Consider the following 22074-nt stretch of genomic DNA (forward strand, 5'->3'; position numbering starts at 1 on the left):
TTTCATTTATATTTTTGTATTTTCCTTAAAAAATAGACAAGCCCGTGTCATTTGCTGCAGCTTTAGACCAAATACATGGGGCTAATTATTTTATGTTTATGAAAAATTAACACCTGATGAGTTCCTGACTTATAAAAAAACTGCAATGTGGGAAAATAAATTATTTTGGCTTTTATTTATTTTTTTGCAGTTCTAATAAAAAAGGCTTTGCAGAATAAATGTATGATTAAGAATTCTTCTTTAGACCTCTATAGATAAATATAAAATATTTATTAATGTGTGTAAAAGAAAACAGAACAAGTACTTTATATCCAGTTTTTGAGATAATTAGTCCATTTTTACTCTCCTGCTTTCTGCTTTCATCATGGATCCTGCTCTCTGTTCTCTGCTGCAGATGGAGTGTGATGACAAGGAGATGCGGCGTGAGATCAGTTATGCCATCAAGAACATTCATGGTATCAGGTAGGAGTTTCTGTACAATATATTACTTTCTATCTTTTATTTGTTTTTAAATTCTGTCCCATAGTATCAACGCTTAGCATGTTCATCAGTTTTAGGAAGCCACCATCTGCTTGTTAGCAACACAAAATGAAGAAAAGATCTCTCAATAATAAATAAAACATTGTTGCTGCAAGAGTTGCTACCACTGTGTGTGAGATCATTCATACACTAATGAGAAACTATGCGACAAACGTACAATCATATCATCTCTTTTTTCTCTCCAGAACTGGGCTTTTCACCCCTGACATGGCATTTGAGGCTATTGTGAAGAAGCAGATTGTGAAGCTGAAGGAGCCATCCGTCAAGTGTGTCGACATGGTCATCCAGGAGCTGATCAACACCGTGCGCCAGTGCTCCAACAAGGTAGCCCCTGTTACTCATGGCCTTTATGGGGCTGCTGTAACATGCAAGCTTCATTTAGTGGGTTCAAATCATAAAGCAGCGGAATAAAAAAGATTGGCACAAATGAAAATGCCAGATTCCATAAGTATATTTTACATTTCCATCTGTGGGTGTGCTGAAATGCTGTGTTTTATTTCCAGTTGGAATGCTTCCCGAGGCTGCGTGAGGAAACTGAGAGGATCGTCACTTCTCACATCCGAGACAGAGAGAGTCGCGCCAAGGACCAGGTAAAAACAGCTTAGTGTTCATGCAATATTTATCACAGATTACAATTAACATACCAGTTAAAAGGTTACCAGATACTCTTACAAATGAATTAGCGATGGAAAGAATTGCATCTATAGTGATCTACTTACTTTTTAGAAACACATCTTACTTAAAGCTACAGTAAAAGGTTGATATCTGATCAAATAAGCTGCAGGTTAGCTTAGCTTAGCACAGAACTAGTTGCAACGACATTGTGTCTCGCAGCTGTATAAAGGCATGTAGCAGAATTAAAAATACCACAGGTTCATTATATCATGGTATTTACAAGAACATTTAAAAACAAATATTTTTTTGCCTTTTTCAAAACAGAAAAAAACAAGCATTCATACTGAATGGATCACATTCAGTAGCACAGTGCTACTCTATTCTCCATATCCCATCACTGGCACTGGGTGTGGCAGCCCATGCTTTGTGCAGAACAGCTTTAAAGCTTTTTATCTGTCTTCAGTAATGTCATAATATATATCTTGTGTGTCGTTTCAGGTTCTGCTATTGATTGATCTGCAGCTCTCTTACATAAACACAAATCATGAGGATTTCATTGGCTTTGCAAGGTAAAGATTAAACCATTTCACTTTGATTCAACATGTTAACTATCCTTCTTACAGAATAACTAAAATTACATTTTAGTTACATTTGCTCCTCATTGCCCTGTTGCCACCCATTGCCCCTTACTTTCTTCTTATTTTTCTGTTGTTCTGGTCACCTTTTCATCTCCATGGTCCTGCCTCTGTCTCTGTCTCTGTGTTGTTTCTCCACCGCAGCGCTCAGCAGAGGAGCAGTCAAACTAATAAGAGCCAGAGTTCAGCAGGAAATCAGGTGAGCGTTTTCTATATCTCGTGTGTCACAATACAAACGGCAATGCATGAGGTCAAAGCTGTTGTGGACACCCACACAGCTTGGAGATGGTTGCTGCGCAGAAAAATAGAAACCATTGAGCTGAAACACATTCGCAAAAATGCTCTGCTTCATTTCAGTTAATGTTTTGTATAGGATCACATTTATGATCTATTCATTTCACTCCAATAAGTTTCTACAAGAAAATATAATTTATATTAATTATTATTTGTTCTTCGTGCTTTAATGTTTCAACTAGTCACCAATTTTTAACAGTAGAGATGTACTGAGAAATCAGCTTCTGATATTTCGCTTGACCGGCCTGATCGGTGATGCAAGCATCGTCACTACCTGGTTGCACTGACAAAAACGCTGTAATGCGTGGTATCTGTTAGTGCAAGGAAAAGACACAGTTACCCGTTTCTAAGTATCAGAGTGGTGTTTAAAATATCAGAAGAAGCCCAAAAGCTGTAAGAAGCTTCCAGAAAGGAAGATGCATTTTCTACAGAGGCATATCGGCTGTTCATTCAGGCTGCTGCAACAAGGAGGGAGACATCAGCTAATAACAGAAAGCTGAATGCATTATAGCAAACCTGATTGGTCACTTTTTCCTTTTGATAAATCCAATCTTGTCTTTCTATCAGTCAGGATTAGGAAGTAAGGGTCTACTTACTTTACCGTGAATACAACCTCAGTAATGTTAACTACTCATGCTGATTGCTAGTATAAATATAAGATAACTCAGTAATCTTATCTGATATTATTCCTTTAGAACTGCAGAGCTGTGTAACGCTGACTGCTCTCTCCTTCCAGTATTGGTTGATACTGTCTCTGATACTGATGTAAATAAGTGATCAGTCATAGAAAGGCTTCTTAAAGCTCCTGTACAGAATCTAATACATAACTGCAAATCAGAGCTTTTTTCTCTCATTATTATATTGGACACAATTGATATTTATTTTAAAAGGATGTTCCTGAAAAAAGAGACTGAAAACCTTGTGATAGGGGTTATATTTTCAAGTGTGGAGAAATACAAGTTAGTAAGTAATCTGTTTTGGAGAGGTGTGAACAAGATTTAATTTTAGTTGGTTTTAATTAAAGATACATCTGTTGCACAGCCTAGAGGAGTCAACTGTATTTGTAGATTTTCTGTGATGCAGAGAGACAGCTCTGTATCTTTGGACTGTTTCGTAAAATTTTTATTTTATTTTAACATTTTATTGTTAAATCCGTTTAATTCATGTAGAAAGCACAACAAGTCTTTTTCTTATTATTTTTGGTAGTTCTTAAAAAGAATTGGCGATAATCAAAATCGGGAGATCAGAGTTTTAAAAAAATCAAAAACAATTCTGTCACAACAATCAGTGCATCTCTAGTGAACATTGGGATTTTTTCTTTGTTAAGTATCACTCTTTTGGCCATCATCATACCTGGTGTTGTTGTTGAGACATTTCCCTTTGTTTGAACCTTCCCTTTGTCATAGAGGTGCCACCTTGCATTTCATCCCCATCCCTTAGTGAGAATCTCAGCTACCCTCTCAAGGGTGTCTGTTGGTGAGTATCACTCATTGTGGGTCATGGCTTGCAATGTCATCTGTGCCTGCAGTTCTGCTCCTTCCCAGTGTGTGGTGCTCTCCAGCACTGCTGCCATTTTCCTCCATAACATGTTAAGGATGCTAACTGACTGGTGTGGGGCAGAAACGTTTTCATTACCTTACACTAAAAAAAGAAGCTGTAGTTTAATCTCACCATTCTTACTCTCCTAACACCAGTTACACCCACCATAAGATTCACTATTTTTTATCTTTTCTTGTTTAGCTTCTTCTTGTTCAGCTTCACCATTTGCAGCCACGAGAAAGAGATTTTATTAGGATATGGGTCAGTCTTAGTCTTAGGCGGTGCAGGTCTGACAGTAATCTAACCCAGTAATCCCTTGGCACTGGACCCACGGGTCTGGTTGTGTAGGGCTTGTCCAGCTAATAAACCTAACACTGAAGAGACATGCACACTTTATCATGGGTTTGAAGCACTAAACATGCCTAACATGCATCATCCTGTGAACACAGCTCCCTGTGTTAGATTGCCCCGACACACGGCCTATGCTCGGCTCTGAATGAGAAACAGTGTCACACTCAACTTAACCTTTCTACACATTTCGTCCCTTTGCTCAGATTACATAATCAAAGTGTAACTGTGTGTTGTGTTGATTTGATGTTTCCGATGAAGATTTTTATTGTGAACGTCTCTTGCTGCATTATTGATTTGTATTTTAGTCACACACTTGGCTTTTCCTTCCATCTTAGGTCATCCGTAAAGGCTGGCTGACCATCAACAACATTAGCATCATCAAAGGAGGAGCCAAGGAGTACTGGTTTGTGTTGACTGCTGAGAGCCTGTCCTGGTTCAAGGATGATGAGGTACGTTTGAAGCAGCCACCTTCAGTTTTCATATGTTACAGTATTAGTCTATTGCACATAGGTAAATTCAGCGCAAGGAAATAGAGCTTGTCTTTATGGCGGTTCACTCCTACATTTGTTGTCATCAAACTAAAATGTCTTAAAATAAATCTATTACAATCAGCATGTTCCTAACCCCAGAAAACGTAGAAGTGAGGTTCTGTTAAAATGTTTTAGCAGTTGATATCTCCCTTGCTGCAGATAACTCTCTTAGAGTCTTCATTTAGTAAGAATTTAGATGAGCCAGTCATGGAGGCCGATGCTAATGGACCAAAGACCAAAGTGGACCTCTAGTGTCTTCAGAAAAACTCCAATCTCAGAAAGTGCTGCTTTACAAATGCCGTTATGTTTGGATTGGACGGTTATTTACACAGAAGCTGAAGATTATTTACATAGGAAAGGTGTAAGAAAAAAATCCATCTGTGTGAAATGCATACTGTGAACGGAACATGTGAAGTATTTCAATTTAGTGTAACTACCTGATTCAAAAGTAAAAAACTGTAAAAAGCAAAGATATTGTAGCAGTTTATGTGAAAAACTATTTTATTGATTTTTAATCTGCTCATTACTTATTTTACACAGGAAGATTATTAGTGGCACACTGCCTCCATCCTTAATCTGTGCAAATGATCACAAAATGAAAACTGCTGTCAGTTTAAAGTTTCATTAAATAGGGTTCACATAAACTACTATGATGTTTTGAGGTTAGAATCATTTTAAGATGTCAGGCATCTCCGCAAGAGACACCATAGAAAATACATCCATCTATCATGTTAACCACAAAATTAGTAGTTATTATTAGTCTCTTAAAAGCTGGCATCTTGCTTGAAATCATCAAAGACCCATAATCAGATTTTGAGCTGAAAAGCACCAGAAATGGGCACAGGAAGTACTTGAAGAAAAATAATCAGCTTTTTTAAAAATCTATTGCATTGTACATTTTTTAAGTTAAAAACATATTTTAACAATCACCATATTGGGTACATGACTTATATCACTGTTTTTAAGCATTTTTTATTTTTAGAACGACCAACAACAGCACACTGCTTTAGCAGTTAAAGCACTCCACCATTTACATCAACAGGATGCAGCATTTGGTCAGACATGCTGGTGTCTTTTTGGCAGGCTGACATCTCTCTGCCTGTCTGTGCCTGCTGTACAGGTTGGAGGACATTCTGCACAGCAAGTGTAGATAGGCAGACACATGGCAGCTCCATCAGCCAGCGGATTGTAATGTTGAATTGTTGCTCAGGAGACCTGAATTAGTTGCTGGCCATTATCAATTTTTGGGGGAGGTACTCTGTAAACAGTTTTTGAACAAAAAGCTGTGTCTGCAGTTTTGATTATCAATAAAATAAAAATCAATTTCTATTGTTTTTGAAGGTATCCTCACAGAAATAATATTAGCCTTGTGCGCCTTCTCTTTTGTTTTGGATTTTCCCTTCTGTTCTGGTTTTCTTTGCTCCCCACCTCCTTCCACTGGGAGTTTAGGCATTCACTTCTTCTTCACTAAATTTGGAGCATTCCCAATCCAAACCAAATGTTCCCTCTCACAGTCACTCAAAATACCTGACAGCCCAGTCGGCCCTCAGACGGCACATGAGGGCTGCACAGATTGCCATCCGAGACGTTAGTGCGGTAATGTTGGTAATTACAGACTCTGCTAACTTCGCCTTGTGTATTTCTGTTTTACACTCTCTTGAACTTTCTATGGTTGCATACATGTGCACGTACACTGATGCACCCTTCCTCCTCCCTGTATTAATGCGGCCGGCAGTTCCTTTGGAACTTCTTGCATTTTTGGCCGGAACATTTTCAACACAAGTGTTTAGCATTTAAGTGAAGAGAGAACCTTCCGTTAGATATCAACATACTTCACGCTAACGTCCTCCAACGCTTCATGGAGCAGAGGCACTGCTTTGATCCTCTTTACTATAAGTGCAACTTATGACTTCTGCAGCAACAGTTCTAGTTCTTAACTAAAAGTCTGATTAGTTTTAACTTTACTGCTTTGTATGAGTTTGCATTTATTATTTTTGGTTTTTGTAGTGTTTTTTGCTTGTAATACCCAGCATATATCAGTGCGCTCTCCTTGCTTAGGCCACCCACAGAAATACCTTCACTGGGGGTGTCTCACTGTACTCTTAAACCCCACTTGATTGATTGGTCCCTAGCTCTTTGGCCCACACTCAATGCTTTGCAGCCGCATTTGCCCATCTTCCCCTCCCTTACAGAGGACCACATCATCTTCAGAGCACACAGCAGCCTGCATGCTTGCTCATTCATGCCATGATTTATGTGAACTTGCCTTTTAATGCGTGGAGCATTGATTTGAGACTAAGGTATGCCTTCAAGCACATAGCCAGATTCGACGTTAGTGGTGAAGAAACTGGTGGTACAAGTTTATTCCACAAAGTAGAAGCGAGCAGGAAGCGAGTGAGTGTTAGAGTGCTCTTTGGACAAAGTCCAGAAAGAACGAGGTTGAAACCGCAGACAGACTAAAACAGTGCACATTTTGAGAAACAGTGAGACACACAGAAAGAAAGACTGATAGAAGAGGGTCCATGCCCAGTCTAACCAATGTGCAGACTACTGTACACCAGTATGACAATGAACAGGTAGTCTGAACACTGGGTGGACGGAGCCGGAGTGGAGAACCAGGCCTTGTGCGCTGCCATTCCAGATGCTCGTGGGACAGCTCTGCAGTCGGCGCCCTCCCTGCCGCCCCCTCTTTCCGCTCCTGTGGCAAAGGATCCCCAAAAACCCTATCAAAACGCAGCGGTACGCCTCATCCGTGTCTGCTGCCTCTGGTTTTCTGGAAGCCCCCCCTCTCCTGTTTATTTGTTTAGATTGGGCGTCCTGGACTGGTCCGTTTCAGGTCATGCCGGCCATGAAGAGTATCCAGCCTTGACGTGGCACATTCGCTAAGATGACTGGAACACACTGGCTGCGCGTTCAGGGAGGGGATATTACAAAAATGAGGGAAAGAGAAATGCTCAGGAGGGAGGGGGGGTAAGAAAGGGAGAGGAAGAAGGAGGGGTCCCGGTTGACCATATAAGGGCCATGGTGACCCCTTGGGAAATCCAACCCTGAAATCAACGTAGAGTTCTTCCTCCATGTCCTCCAAATCTTACATGTGACTGTAAACCTCAACTTTCCAGTGTTGTGCTTTCTTTTGTGAATCTTTTTCTGAATCTGCCTCACTGTCTCTTCTTCTTGTTCTTCTCGGCCTCTCCACCTCGTTCACCCCGCTGTCCCTTTAACTTCTCCCTCCTTTCCCTGCTTCTCTGTGTGCTGGTAAGCACTACCAGATGTTGAGTTTTAACGCCAGGCTGTCATTTAATCTCTCTCGCTCGCTCTCTCTCCCTCCCTCGAACAAAATAAAAAAGCAAAAAAAAAAAAGATCAGGCAGGAAGTGGGCCCCTTTGGAATGGAAAGAAAAAATATTGAGAAAATATTGAGGGGCTGAGATAAAAGAAAACAGACAGGCAGAGTTAAGAAGCGTGGGCCAGGATGAAGTGTAAACTGAAGGGTAAGGATCTCCTCTTTTTATCTGTTTGAGCCCAGGCCTCAGCAGCGTCAACCAGTTTGAGCTTGGCTTTATCTGAACAGCCGGGACCTTTACCTATCAGCGACCACCCCCTCCCCACGTACCCCAACCAGACTCTCCTCTGGCTTTCGCTACCAGCGTCTTTCTGCATATAAACGCACTGTGAAGAACGACTGCATCCTGACCAAAACTGTAATGACTTCCACATGTGCTCTCATCCTCCCTTTTCCCTTCTCTGCTCCTGCCTTACCTCCCACTCTCATTTCTCCCCCATTCCTCCTCCCTTTACATCACCCCCTCACTCTTTCTGCCTGCCCCCAATCTCTCTTACTTGCATTCACCTTTTTTTTTTTACTAGCATCGCACATTGCAGTTGGTTGCACGACAGATGATGAACATACCAAAAATAAAAACTAATTTATTTTTTCAACTCATCCCTGTCCTCCTTTTGCCTCACTCCCAGGAGAAGGAGAAGAAGTACATGCTACCGTTGGACAACCTGAAGGTCCGTGATGTGGAGAAAAGTTTCATGTCCAGCAAGCACATATTCTCCATCTTCAACACAGAGTCCAGGTCTGCTGCACATGATTTTGGCTTGTAGATTAATCTTTGCAAATGATGATAAATAAAACTGAGACTGATGAGGACAAATACGTTTTAAGTAATGATGACCTGATCAGGATTTATTGACTCTGATATCGATCGGAGTCATTTAAGATAAGGCTCTTGATGGAACTGACTCTCAGTCTGATACTAGTTTAAAATCAGTGCCATGTTTATATATAGGTAAATAACATTCCTTCAGCTTTACATGGTCTAATTTGGAGTCATGATTGTGAATTAACTCACTCACTAATGATACTGCAGCTTCTTGTATCTGTCTTTCTTGATAATGATGAATATTTGGTCTTAGGCAGAGTTTCTGCATGTCATCCTCAATCTACTGCTCCATCAATGATTACCTCAGTTAAGTAATCTCTGTCAGTGGGTCATCTAAAACGTACATAGCTGTATCATTTGTTTCTAAAGATGTATCAGACTGGACATGTACAGCTAGTTTGTTGTGATTGGCTAACATTATATTTAATCTCTTTTTTGACTGCCAGAATTTTTGGCTCTTCAATTTAATGCAGTTCTAGTTACTCTTGCACTAAAAAACGGGATCTATTGCTTTACTTGGCACTTTGATTTGAATGTCTTAATATTTGTGGAAGAAGCTCTGGCGGAACAGCTAGATATGTTAGAGCTATATGACCAGAACAAATCGCAGGTCATATCAAAAAACATACAGAGAACTACAGCAGCCAATACAGTCATGCCCAAAGGGTTGCTCTACCAAACCCTGTTTTAATTGATCAACAAAATGGGAGCATGAAAACAGGCTGGAATAAAAAAAGGGGGCATGTAAAGAGCAGCTGCCACTGTTACTGGAAGTGTGGCTGACATAAGCACAGACTCTAGATCAACAACAAGAAGCGGGAGTTGTGTTTTGCCTGGAACTGCGGTACATATCTTAAAAATACCTTGACCAAAACCCCAAGCAAATAACTGGGATTGGACCAGGACATCCCTGCTTTTAGCTCCTTCAACAAACCTGTTTCAATTAAATAAGGAAGTATTAAACATTAGAAGAGGAGGTGAAACGTTTCCATTATAGACTGATGATGATAATAAGAATAATTACAATTAACAGACAAAACAAGCAGATGGTCTTTAAATTCAGAAGCATTCTTACTATGAATTGGTGTAAAAATGTTTAATCTCATTTCTGAACTTTCACTAGTTATCACAGCATGTTCTGTGAAAGACTTTTCCTTATGGACATGTTGGTTTGGCATGTCTTAAATCTCAAACAGGAAGCTATATCACATGGAAGAAACTACAATGCTTAATGTAGTCTGATATATTATGTAATATTATAGCATCTGGATGCTTTACAAAAAGATTCCTCATTATAAGCACATAATTTTGTTTAGGAATGTCTACAAAGACAATCGCACTTTGGAGTTGGCCTGTGACTCCCAGGATGATGTGGACAGCTGGAAGTCATCTCTCCTACGTGCTGGGGTCTACCCTGAGAAGACCACCACGGTTTGTAAAGCCACTCAGATTCAGTGAGAATGTCCCAAAGTCAGAGCTGCTGCTTTATCTGAGCTCATGGTTGGATTTTCAGGCAGTATTGAATGGATACATATGCCAGTAAAGTTGCCTAATATTTCCACACTAACAAAAACAAACGTGATATAAACTTTAGAGGAAATAAATCACACTGATATATAGAAATTTGATAAAGTGCAAGAAAATACAAATTCCAATAACATAATTCAAGGTTTGTGGTTGTAACTTGACAAAATGTGAAAAAAGTTGAAAGGGTACACATACTTTTGCAAGGCAATGTACAGAGCAAGATTAACACAATTAGCCAGTTATTGTGAACATCATAGTTTGCTTTTAGGCACATGTTCTGTAATTTAGCCACAGAAATGCCAGACAGAAACAACATTTATACATCATTAGACAGTAAACTAAATATTGATGACTTGTATTGTTGACTTTAAAAGAGCTTGCCTCACTTTAAACAACTTTTCATTGTCTTCGGCGGAAGAAAAATGTCATATGTACTTAAATACACTGACAGATTTCTCCTATTGTGCAACTCAAGAAGCTGCAGGTTTGCCTACAGAAGATGTATCATATCAGCAGCAGAAGCATAGATACAACTGATGATGTGAAATAACCATTGAGTCTGCTGGTTTTTGAAAAAATAATAAATAAATCAGACAGTAATTCTGTGATCAGTACTATTTTCTGCAATTTATTTTGTATGATGTTGTATTTAGAGAGGAAACAGTGTTCCTCTTCATGTGTTCATGTGCTCACATGGTGATAAAAATGGCAGTACTTAGTTTAGTTAAAAAATGCAACTGCATGTCCTTTTTTTATAAACTACAAGCCCTTTGTAGTATCATTTTTTTTCTTTAAAATAAAGACTTTTTCTCCCCCTGCAGGTTGAGAGTGAGACAACCACAACGACCGATAACTTCTCCATGGACCCTCAACTGGAGCGTAAGGTGGAGACCATCCGCAATCTGGTGGACTCCTACATGGCTATTGTCAACAAGTGCATCCGGGATCTCATCCCAAAGACGATCATGCATCTGATGATCAACAATGTGAGAGAAAAAATTATTTACAAACACAAATTTTCAAAAGAGCTGAAGTCTTTTCCTGAAATGCAACAAAAATAAGTCATGCTATTCTTTTACCAATTGTTTTAGTAAGTCCAAAGTAAATCTGAGCTCATGGTAGTAGTAAATTTCAGAGTTTAGGTTAAGGTTCTACATTCTCTAGGAAATACAGAAAAAGACTGATATCTACAGATAATAATGCTACAAACGCTAATCTTGCTAATTTAAGATGATAAAGACAGCTTGATAATAGTTTGTTAAATTTGGAAAAAAATGTTTTACAGCGTCTCCTCTGTCACAGAGGGTGTGAGATTGTCTTTGTTCAAAGAAGTCTGTGCAGGACAGGTAAAGAAATAGTTTGCACGCTGTTAATGTATAGTTCCTTAAGAGAGATCAGAATCAGCTAAAAACAGGAGATCAAGTGATATGCAGTCAGATCTGGGGTCAGGTGGCACACCCAGAGTTGTGCCACTGAGTGTTTATAGGGGCGCACCAAAAAAATGGGGTACAGAACCAAACTTGAGGCACATGCTGGACACATTGATTATTAATATGAACACATATGTCAGTTTCAACTCTGTGACACAAATTTGGACCATATATCTTCGTTATAAGTTCAAACTTCATTAATGAAACTATAGCAGAATAAATGTGTTCCCTAACACCACTTAACAACCTACCCCTCAGAATACCAGAGGGCAAAAAGTCCAGATAGAGGGCTGAATTAAACGTATAGCCAATAGACTTACAGGATACCTTGCAGCAGACCATATAAATATGCAGCAACTCCTCCATCTACATCTTTATCCTCTTCATATCAGTTATAATGACCAGAGAAGTAAAACCAGTACACACAGCAACCTTATTTAATCTAGAAAATATTTCCCCATGTAAGGATTATGATTATTGATTAATTAATATTCATCAAGAATTATAATTTAAAATCATAATTTGAAAAAAACGTATTTCTTAACCAAAAATCATTACTTACAAATAGAAATCAGAGATATCCTCTGGTGTTGTGATTATGGGCTCAAAGCTCTTTAATAATTACAAATTATTAACCAAAACCACCAACTGTCACTGTTTATTCAACCACTTCACCGAAGGTGGGGGAACTTCGACCTTGTTTTGACAGATAAATCTCTCTTGCACGAAATAAACACAAACGCTTCTCTTAATTATATATATGAAGATTTATTGAAGCCAAATAATCCTGATATAACATTATTCTGGTCCAAAACCATCACCTAACTAACAATCACTATTCTACACAAAGGGAATAAAAATGGCTACCTAACAATAATAATAAAAGAAAAATATTTATGCACATTTAGTGTCTATGAAGATCAAACCAGTCGCTTTATGGACAAAATGTGTAATTTGGGTTAAATGGAAAAAGAAGTCCTCCTGTTGTGTTGATGTCTCAATTGCAGCAATCAGCTGATAAAATGGTGGGGCCACGCCCCTTTAGCCACAACCAGCTGAACGCCCCAAATCTTGACAAAGGGTCATAAAACTCTGAGGCGGGAACTCAGTGGAAAATCTCCAGCAATAAAACTGGAACAAAGAGTGATCGGACGAGGCCCAGACCGCAGTTGCTTTGAATGAAAAACTTTTAAAAGTCCAACTTCTAACTCCTGGCTGATTTGGGATCAGCCGGACAAAACATTAACCACGCACAATTCAGCAGCGCTTGCTCACCAAATCAAAACACAGCTCAGCATAACATAATTTAATCGGTATTGCATGCAACAAGTTAATACCTTAGATTAACTACTGGTGATTCTACATCACCTTAACTGCCTCATCCTGCCCAGACCTCTAAATGCACCTATCTGGTTTAATATGAAAAGAACGAAATTACTTTGAGGTTGATTTCTGCTCTCCACCGGTTGAGGATGGATCAGATCTGAAGAAAAGGAGGGGAGGGGGACCACGCGTCTGTGATCAAATTGGGAAAAAAAAACCGGTAATTTCTCATCCGTCCAGGAGGGGAAAAGATGAACCGTTAGTCGACTGCATTACACAAGGAGGCAAAACGCATCTCCTTGGACATAGAACCTCTGTGGGTTTCCACCTGCGCCGGGTGTCGGTGTGGTCTTCTCTCGGTGAATAAATCCTCTGATCTTCTCGTATCAGACAGATTTCCAGCTTTCAAGCTCTTCCGGGAATGGACTTGTGGAGCAAAAGTTCGCCTGCGAGCTTTTGTCTCTCCAGATATGCACCTCCGTTGTGCTGTCCTGTGAGACAGGCGGGAAATGGCAACGAAACTCTGCATCTCAGCCGGTTTATGCTCCCAGTGACGTCAGAGCTGCGACGTCTGTTGAGCTGCGCGTGTCAAAATGTGCGACCAAAATGGATGGACCCAACACCCACATATTATCTAACCAACATATTATTAAACCACATACATCAATCTGGCCCTTAGGTGACATATATCAGAGTTGCATCATAATATAAAGAGAGCTTTCCTGACTTTGAAAATAGAGTGTATACATCCAGCCTCCCACTTTTATTCAAATAAAAATGTATTAACTCTGGCCGCCCTATAGCTGTCTGTCCTTTTGCTATCATCTCTCTTTCTAAGTGAACTTTACCCTTATGTAGGCAAGATTCAGGATAAAAGGTAGTGTTAGAATTTGCCTTTGTGCGTCAATTTTACTTATATTTCTATCACGTTTGTGGTTTGGATCGGACCAAAGTGCTGATAAGAGCTTGGCAGGAAAATCCAGATTCACTCAACAAGTGGTACATGAACAATAATGCTGTTTTTGCCAGCTGTCTACATAAAAATAGGCTTTGGCTGTTAAAAATTGATATCACAAAACATGTTGCCGTGTCTGGCTGGAGTCCTGGCAGACATAATTGCAGACTGTACCAACAAGTATCAGAAATGTAGTTTTATCAGCAACTCTCAATACAGATCATTTAGAAATGCCCGTATCGAACTTATAGTTAGGACTGGATTGGGAGATCCCTAGGAAAATTAAATATATGCCAATGGTAGTAACTTACACTGTTCTGGACTATTACGGTTCTAATTCTTTCGTCTTTGCTGTTTCGTCTTGTCAACAGGTGAAGGACTTTATCAATGCAGAGCTCCTGGCATGCCTGTACTCTGCAGGTGACCAAAACTCCCTGATGGATGAGTCCCAGGAGCAGGCCCAGAGGAGGGACGAGGTGCTGAGGACCCACCAGGCCTTGAAAGAGGCCCTGGCCATCATAGGTGACATCTCTACATCCACTATCACCACCCCTATGCCTCCGCCTGTTGACAACTCCTGGGTGGGAGGAGCTGGTGGTCGCAGGTAAGGTGGAAATGAACTTTAACAGGCTAAGGATATAAGATATGAAAACAATACTGACCTTAGAAGGTACAGAAACTTTGACTTCTGTTTTCTTTCCTCATTATCCTGTCCAGGTCTCCTCCGCCCAGCCCTACAGCCCCTAGAAGGATGTCTTCAGGCCAGCGACCGGCTCCCAGAGGGGCCCCACCGCCACCAAACCGCCCAGGACCTTTGGGACCCTTCAATAACAGTGCTGATAGCCCTCAGGCACCCAGCCGCCCCAACAGAGCTCCTCCTAGCATCCCCAGGTAAAGGCAGTCATCAGCTTCAGAGCTCTTTAATATTTAATTAAAAGGGTTTGATTCTGTTTCTATAGAATTATTCAATTGGAGCAGGTAAAATGTATTAATGTATGTGTTACTGACAACATCATGGCTGCAATTAAAACCTATAGAGCAAAGAGCATTGTTGACAGTACAAAGGCTTAATTTAAAAAAGTAGTAAGGTTAAAGTCGTGGTTACCTCTCAATGACCCATAATCCTTTGTATCCTGCAATTTTACAAGCTACAGTCAAATTAACAAAACCACAAACTTTTGAAACTGGTTAAACATATAACAGTTTATTCACCACCTTACAATCAGCCTGATGTGCAAAACAAGGAAATTTAAATTGATAGTTCAGAAATGTTTAGGTAAGGTTTTGTTTAAAGGTTACCAACAAGTAAAATCTTACCTACAGTAGAATAGATGACACTGTTGGTGTCTTGATTCAGTATAAATCCAGATTAATTTGTCCTGGAGGCTGAAGTCCGAACGTGGTCAAGACCAAAACAGGTTTCTACCGTCTGAAAACACAAAACCATCATGACAGTTCATGTAGATGACGTTGTCATGTTTGCATTGGCTAGGTTATTTACACAGAAGTACATAGACATGTAAAGTACTTTTGATTAATAATATTTGGCTTCTTTGTAAATAAATGTCCAATGCAAATGCACCGACCATCTAATCTGATTGAAGATACCAAGAAAGTTATCTACTGGAGGTAATATATGAACTGATTAACATCATTATAACAGAACCTCACTTCAAAAATCCTAAACTATTCCTTTACACATTGACTACAATTCACATTCAGTATACCTTCAGTAAGCCTTTAAAATTTCAAAGCATTTGTTTCTGTCCAAAGTTTTCTTTAGGACATTCAAAGATTCATGTTGGCATTAAGGTCTAGTCTCTGATATGGCCTCTCAGTGTTTGTCACGTTGCCTGAATCACTCTTTCACAGTATGAGGCCAATTAATCCTATAACTGTCAGCATCAAATGTGTCTCTTTATGAAGGAAAGATGTCAATCTTAGTTATTCAGGAGATTCAGGTCTTCTTTTAAGTTTCATAATGTTCTTCAAGCAAGACCTGACTCACTAAAGGAACCCCAGATACATTATTCAGTTAATGGATCCATTAATCCATATTGTAGGTACAGGGATGATGATTTTGTTACTATTTCACTAGAGGATGGGTCTTCCTTTCTATGCTCAGGAACCCACTTCGCTGTATTATAATCTATTCTTGAACGTGCTGCTCATTGTAATCTTGTGAGTGACTTCTCAGCATTGTTGCCATTATCCACCTACGCTCTTTGCTGTTGAGGCCAGCTGGAGTAGCCAGTAGTTTCTATGGTAACGAGAACGCTTTACATTTACACATTTTCTAAGCTTTTTATGTCATTCTTTCAGATTAATAATAACTGAAAAACTGCAAATGAATTAAGAGATTCTAAGAGTAAAGATCCAATGCATATAGTGGATGTTTAGTAAGCATTCCTGGTGACAATAAATTGCAAACACACTAACTTTATGATGAACAGGCCGTCTTTAAAGATGTGATGCCAGGCTCACCAAAACTGGATTTGAACCTAAATAATGGGTTTGGTTTTAAACTCAGAAACATTAAACAGAGTTTTAAGAAATGCCCCAGTCAGAATTTTGTGGCCAATTCTTATTCAACTTTGACCTGCCAACAGCACTTCAGGTTAATCCTGATTTTCTTTAACAATCATAAGTAGATACCATAACAGCATTAAAATGTTTTTTATAGTCTATGTCCTTCCTGTGAGTGAACATGGATTATTTATATGAAGAGCAGGGGTGGTATCATGCTTCATGTGTACAAATAGGTTGACTATTTTTTTTAAATACAAAGATTTGGAAGTTTACAGTTTAAAGTCTTTAATATAATGTATTGGGGCTAGCATAACTGAAACCTCTGTCTCTGTGTACACATTCTTGTGAATAGAGATCCTTACCTTAACTTCAAAATCACCAAAAAGCTGCTAACATTTCCAAATCTAGCCTCTGCCACAATAGACAGTTTGAAATTTTTAGAACAAAATAGAGGAACTTTGCTGTAATACATTAAGCGTTCCTATTATCTGCTAAAAGTCCCCCTCTCTCATTGCTTGACTCAACCACAGACATGTCTTAACATATCATATAAAGTACTTTCCTTATAATTCCATTTCTGTGCTTTCTCAGACATTATTTTAAGACATCTTATTCATATTGAAAACCCTGACTTTGTGTCTTCTTTACTCAATAACAGCATCCACACTGAAGAGTGTTATCAGTTCTTCCAATTAGCACTTATGGAGCATTCAGTGTTCTAATGTTTTGAGTTTTCCATCATCTGGGAAGCAGTCAGGGCTGGTCAAGCTCCAGACAGCAGCTGAATTCTTTGTGCTGCTCTAGTTAAAGTAGAATGGTATGCTTACCATATAGTTGGTTGAAAAGAATGACCAATAACCTGGATACCAGGGAGTCATATTCCAGCCAAAAATGAACGTTTTTAAGACTTTGTTTAATTCTTAGAAAAAAATAAAGACACCAAAGTAAATGTCTAAAAAGACTTTTATAGACAAACAATTAAATATTGAAAGTGAAAGTCATACTCGCTATGTAGTGCTGTATAAAATGTTGGACACAGCTAGCACTAGTGTGAGCTAACTATAACAGGCTAATCTTATTTTAAATAAACTCATAGTTTAGTTGGAACTGATGGACACGGCCCATTAACATTATCATGCAGCATCATCCTACTCTCTTACCATGCATTATTTTCTGGAAATAAGTTTCTGTAAAAAGTGGAAAAGGTTTGGTGAAATTTGATCAGGTTGTTGTATAGTTCAAAATGGCAAACTAGGAAGAATGAGCCTCCTTCTAGTCTCTTTTCTACCCAGACGAACTGGGTCACGGTTTTAGACCCAATATTTGGCTAAAACTAGACACTACAAACTTATATCCTAGCATAAACCTAGCATGTGTGCTAAAGAAATAACTCAGCTATTATTAAAGTGAAGTTCAATTCTGTAAAAAGCGCAATTTTCACTTTGATGTTAGTTGTGGTTTGGCAACCATGTGTTTTAGATATAATATGTTTGCCTTATTAGTTATTTATTATTAAAAAAAACATCTACTTTGTCTTATCACATAAAATGTTGTCCAAACTTGTTTAAAAACTGCCTTCCTCTGTCTGCCTTTGTTCTCAATCTTTACCCATTCTGCTCCTCGACACATCATCACTCCCCAGCCGGCGACCACCTCCATCTCCTACAAGACAAGCCCCACCATAATCACCTAAGGGGTGCCTCAAACCCCTTTCTCTTTCCCTCATCCCTCCACCCCTCCGTTCTTAGCCATGGCTCTGCTGTCCTCGTCTCTCCTTAGCGAAGATGTTGAAGTCTTTGACCTCTTTGAACCTCAGTTTCTTGCCAGGTGAAGACATCCATATATTTATGTACAGTACAGTACCTGTCTTGTGGTGTATGTATATGTGCGCTTGTTGCTCACCTGTGATCCAGGTTTGCTTAGCAGGTCCACTACCCTGAAACCCTGACCCCTCACTCACTCCTACAATTCAGCCAGCACCCCCAGTTGCTGCTTCTACATTAAAACAAAATATTCACAGCAATCATACTGCCCTACTCATTCCAAAATGCAGCATGCCACATACACTGCTTTTATTGCATGGGAGTGTGTGTGTGCGTGTGCAGAGTGTGTGTGCTTGTGTTTTGTGTGTGTGTTTGCGGGGGAGGGATTAATTTGCCTATATGTAGGCTGTTTGATTTAGATATTGTATTAATTTATTGTATAATGCCCCCCCACCCCCCAGTCTTAATTATCAGCTTGATGTTCTCATAGGAACAGAAGTTGTATCTTAGTATAAGTGTGTATAAGCGTTTTCTGTGCGAATAATACATTGTACATGTGCAAGTGCGTGTGTATGTGTGTGTGTGTGTGAGAACACGTGTGCATGTGCTGTCTCTGCACGTTTGTTGGTGTTTTAGTTCTGTTTGTTTTCGCTGTTAATGATGAATCATAAACCCCGCAGGGGCGAAATTCAGTGTTTGACTTTTGTGAGTTGTTCATGTGTTGTAGTAGCAGTCATACACACATAGCAAGGCTGAGGAGCACCTTCAGTATTCTCTATATGGAAAACAGCCTCGATAACACATTTAACCTCGTCATAGGTGCCCACCTGTGCTGTATCCATGGTCAAATTGTGACCCAGACAGCCTCAAGCTCCCATTCAGATGCTGACTGGCGAGATGGATGGAACTGAAGTTTTCACCTGATTAAAACTAACAAAACAGAAAAAGACATCGTTTTTAACATGTGACTTTCCATCCATCCACACTCTAAAAACTGCCTGGTTAAACTAAACCCAATTTGGGTTGTTCTGTTAATCCAGTCCCGGGTCAAACACGGACCAGTCCAGGACTGAGTTGATTTAACACGTAGGATATGGGTTTGACCCAGCATTAGTTTAACCCCAAGATGTGTTAAAGCAGCTAATGTTTAAAGTCAAGGCTACATAAGAGTGAGGTGTAAAGGAAAAAAATTACTTTGATTACCAAGTGGTATTTGAATTAAAATAAATAAAATACTAGGTTTTTATTTTTAGTTTAATTCTGACTGATTTTAAGTGCTGAAATTAATCATTACGTAATAAAAATTATTTACCTAATGATTAAATATTCAATATTAAATAATCTTGAACATTTATTGACAAGTATTTGAATTTGAACGGCAAAATTCAAACTCAGCATATAGCATTATATAGAAGTATTATATATCTTTTTCTCATCAGTGAATCTTTGGTTAAATACCTAATAAATAAATAAATACAACGTAAACAAATTATGTTGAAATGCAATTGTAAGAAAAGTTAAAGTAGAAATAAATATATCTTGTTAGCCTGTTTATATTAACTTTATGATAGCTAGCAGTACCGTGTGCTATCTACTTAGCAGCTAAGAGGCTAAAGAACTCATTCAGGGTGAAATAAACGCATTAACACATCCACTGACATTAAGATTATTATACAGTATAACTTTACCATTTTACCATTTCTTATTTCATCCTGTGGAAGAGGTTTAGTGAAGTCTGATCATGTTGTTGTATAGTTAGTTTGTAAAGACTGATAAGGCCTCTTGCTTAACTCAAAAAGATGGGTCTTGATGTTTGATCCTATGCTTGGTGAAGCTACCCAATTTCTGTACAACATAAACACAAGATTCTTGTTAAAGAAATAACCTAGCTGTTTTTAGAGTGCATCCATAGAGGACTACAGGAGGGCTAGAGTCTATTCCAGGTGTTGTTGGTGTCCCTCACTGGGCCAACAAAGAGGTCATACAAAGAGACAGACAACCAAAACATGATATATTTCCATTTAGCCTTTTTCTCAGGTCTGACCCATGCGTTTATACCCATTACAAACATCCCCTCCTCTTTAGGCAACTTGTTGGTCCACTCGAAACCCAGTCCGTCACTATTTGCATCAGAGCTTGAGGTTGTATTGTCAGTGTTCAAGTGCTTCTCTGTCACTTTGTTATTGTGTATGTAAGCCTAAACTGTATTCCGATGTATATAGGTAATGATAAGGACATAGTGTACAAGTGGACTCTAAAGACCTCATCAAGAATCCTAGTGCTTTAATTGTTCTCTATGTCTGTATTTATAATATTCTCTCCTCTCTCTAATTTAGACTGCCTTACCGGCATGGATGATAATTCTTTATTGCCAAAGTTAAACACAGAAGGAGAATTGTGAAGTTTAAAAAAAGGGAAAAGAAATACAATAAAGATTCCAGTTGATATGCAATTGGCTAAAATTATTTAGCAGAGGACATGATGTTAAATTTGGAAATGCACCAGATGTTATTTCCTGTGTCTGTATCGCTCCTCAATAAACTTCTTCCTCATAATGTCATTCCTTGTCAACAGAGTGATTATTGTGTAAGGATGTTGGTTTGGAGGATTTTATTGTATTTTATTGGGATTTGATGTGATAGACCAACACAACCTAATGTGTATTTGACCGAGCTTGAGCTGTTTAGTTCTCAGTGACAACAGACCTGTTGCCCTGACATTCACATCATGAAGGCCCAGAGAGACTCCTATTGGCCATCCGGAACAATCAAACAAGTAACCATCAGGACCCCCTGCGGTTTGCTTATAGCTGTGGTGTTAGAGTTGAAGGCACTATTGTACACCTGCTACAACAAATCCACTATCCTCTGGACAATGCATGTTCTTGATTTCTCCAGTACATTTAACACAATTCAGCCTGATTTGCTTTGTCAGAAACTCCAGAAGACTCAGGTGGAGGCCTCAACAATCTCCTGGATCAAAGACTACCTGACAAACAGACCACAGTTTGTGAGACTGAAGGGTTGTGAGTCTAACCAGGTAGTCAGCAGCACAGGAGCACCACAGGGGACTGTACTCTCACCATTCCTTTTCACTCTGTACACCTCAGACTTCCAGTACAAGACAGACTCCTGTCATCTGCAGAAATACTCGGATGACTCTGCAGTTGTGGGGTGGATCAGAGATGGACAAGAAGCTGAGTACAGGAAGGTAGTGGACCGCTTTGTGGCATGGTGTGGAAACAATCATCTCATTTTGAACGTGACTAAAACAAAGGAGATGATTGTAGATTTTAAGAGAAACAGGAATACATCAAAAACTATTTCCATCATGGGAGAAGAAGTGGAGGTGGTGGAGGAGTATAAATACCTCGGTGTTCACCTGGACAACAGACTAGAGTGGAGATGCAACTGTGAAGCCAGATGAATTCAAGCTGATTAGCTGGCATTAGTAAACACCATGTTGAATGAGAAACTTCTGACAGATTTCTACCTAAATTCTAAAGCAGTTGAGTTGTATTTTTGTCTGTCTGGCAATCATTTTTGGCAGATGGGGTGCGTGATGCAACGACTCTGCAAGAAACATCGTTTGCACTTATAAATCATCTTAATGTAATATATTAACCAGGTCATATGGTTTAGCAACATGGCTTGAATTTTTGAAAATGAAATCTCATCATTTCAGTCTGCCTGGGTTCTCTGCACAAACTCCTTCAATGTGTTGTACTGTAACCAAATCTTCCTGAATCCATGCAGTGTTCTCACGTACAGCTTAAATGCTTTGCTGCAGGCATACAGAATACAGTTAGACAGCTTTGAGGGAGGAGGCAGATTAAAACATGAGAATAAAGAGGACAAAAATAGAAAAAATACAAA

At 39.2% G+C, this 22074-nt stretch overlaps 1 protein-coding gene across 1 annotated transcript in view; it reads left to right on the forward strand.

Annotated features, from left to right (window-relative positions):
• The window catches only part of dnm3b (dynamin 3b), a 32097-nt gene extending 11338 nt beyond the window's left edge, over window positions 1–20759 (forward strand). Inside the window, exons 10-21 of the mRNA XM_047368302.1 lie at window positions 395–462; window positions 726–864; window positions 1044–1130; window positions 1654–1724; window positions 1935–1989; window positions 4310–4423; window positions 8476–8585; window positions 9989–10103; window positions 11021–11185; window positions 14279–14511; window positions 14625–14798; window positions 18079–20759. Coding sequence (XP_047224258.1) covers window positions 395–462; window positions 726–864; window positions 1044–1130; window positions 1654–1724; window positions 1935–1989; window positions 4310–4423; window positions 8476–8585; window positions 9989–10103; window positions 11021–11185; window positions 14279–14511; window positions 14625–14798; window positions 18079–18121 — 1374 coding nt within the window. The 3' untranslated portion in view covers window positions 18122–20759. The remainder of the gene's footprint in view (window positions 1–394; window positions 463–725; window positions 865–1043; window positions 1131–1653; window positions 1725–1934; window positions 1990–4309; window positions 4424–8475; window positions 8586–9988; window positions 10104–11020; window positions 11186–14278; window positions 14512–14624; window positions 14799–18078) is intronic.
• The last annotated feature ends 1315 nt before the right edge of the window (window positions 20760–22074 follow it).

This window comes from Girardinichthys multiradiatus, chromosome 6, assembly GCF_021462225.1.
Source record: "Girardinichthys multiradiatus isolate DD_20200921_A chromosome 6, DD_fGirMul_XY1, whole genome shotgun sequence".
NCBI lineage: Eukaryota > Metazoa > Chordata > Actinopteri > Cyprinodontiformes > Goodeidae > Girardinichthys > Girardinichthys multiradiatus.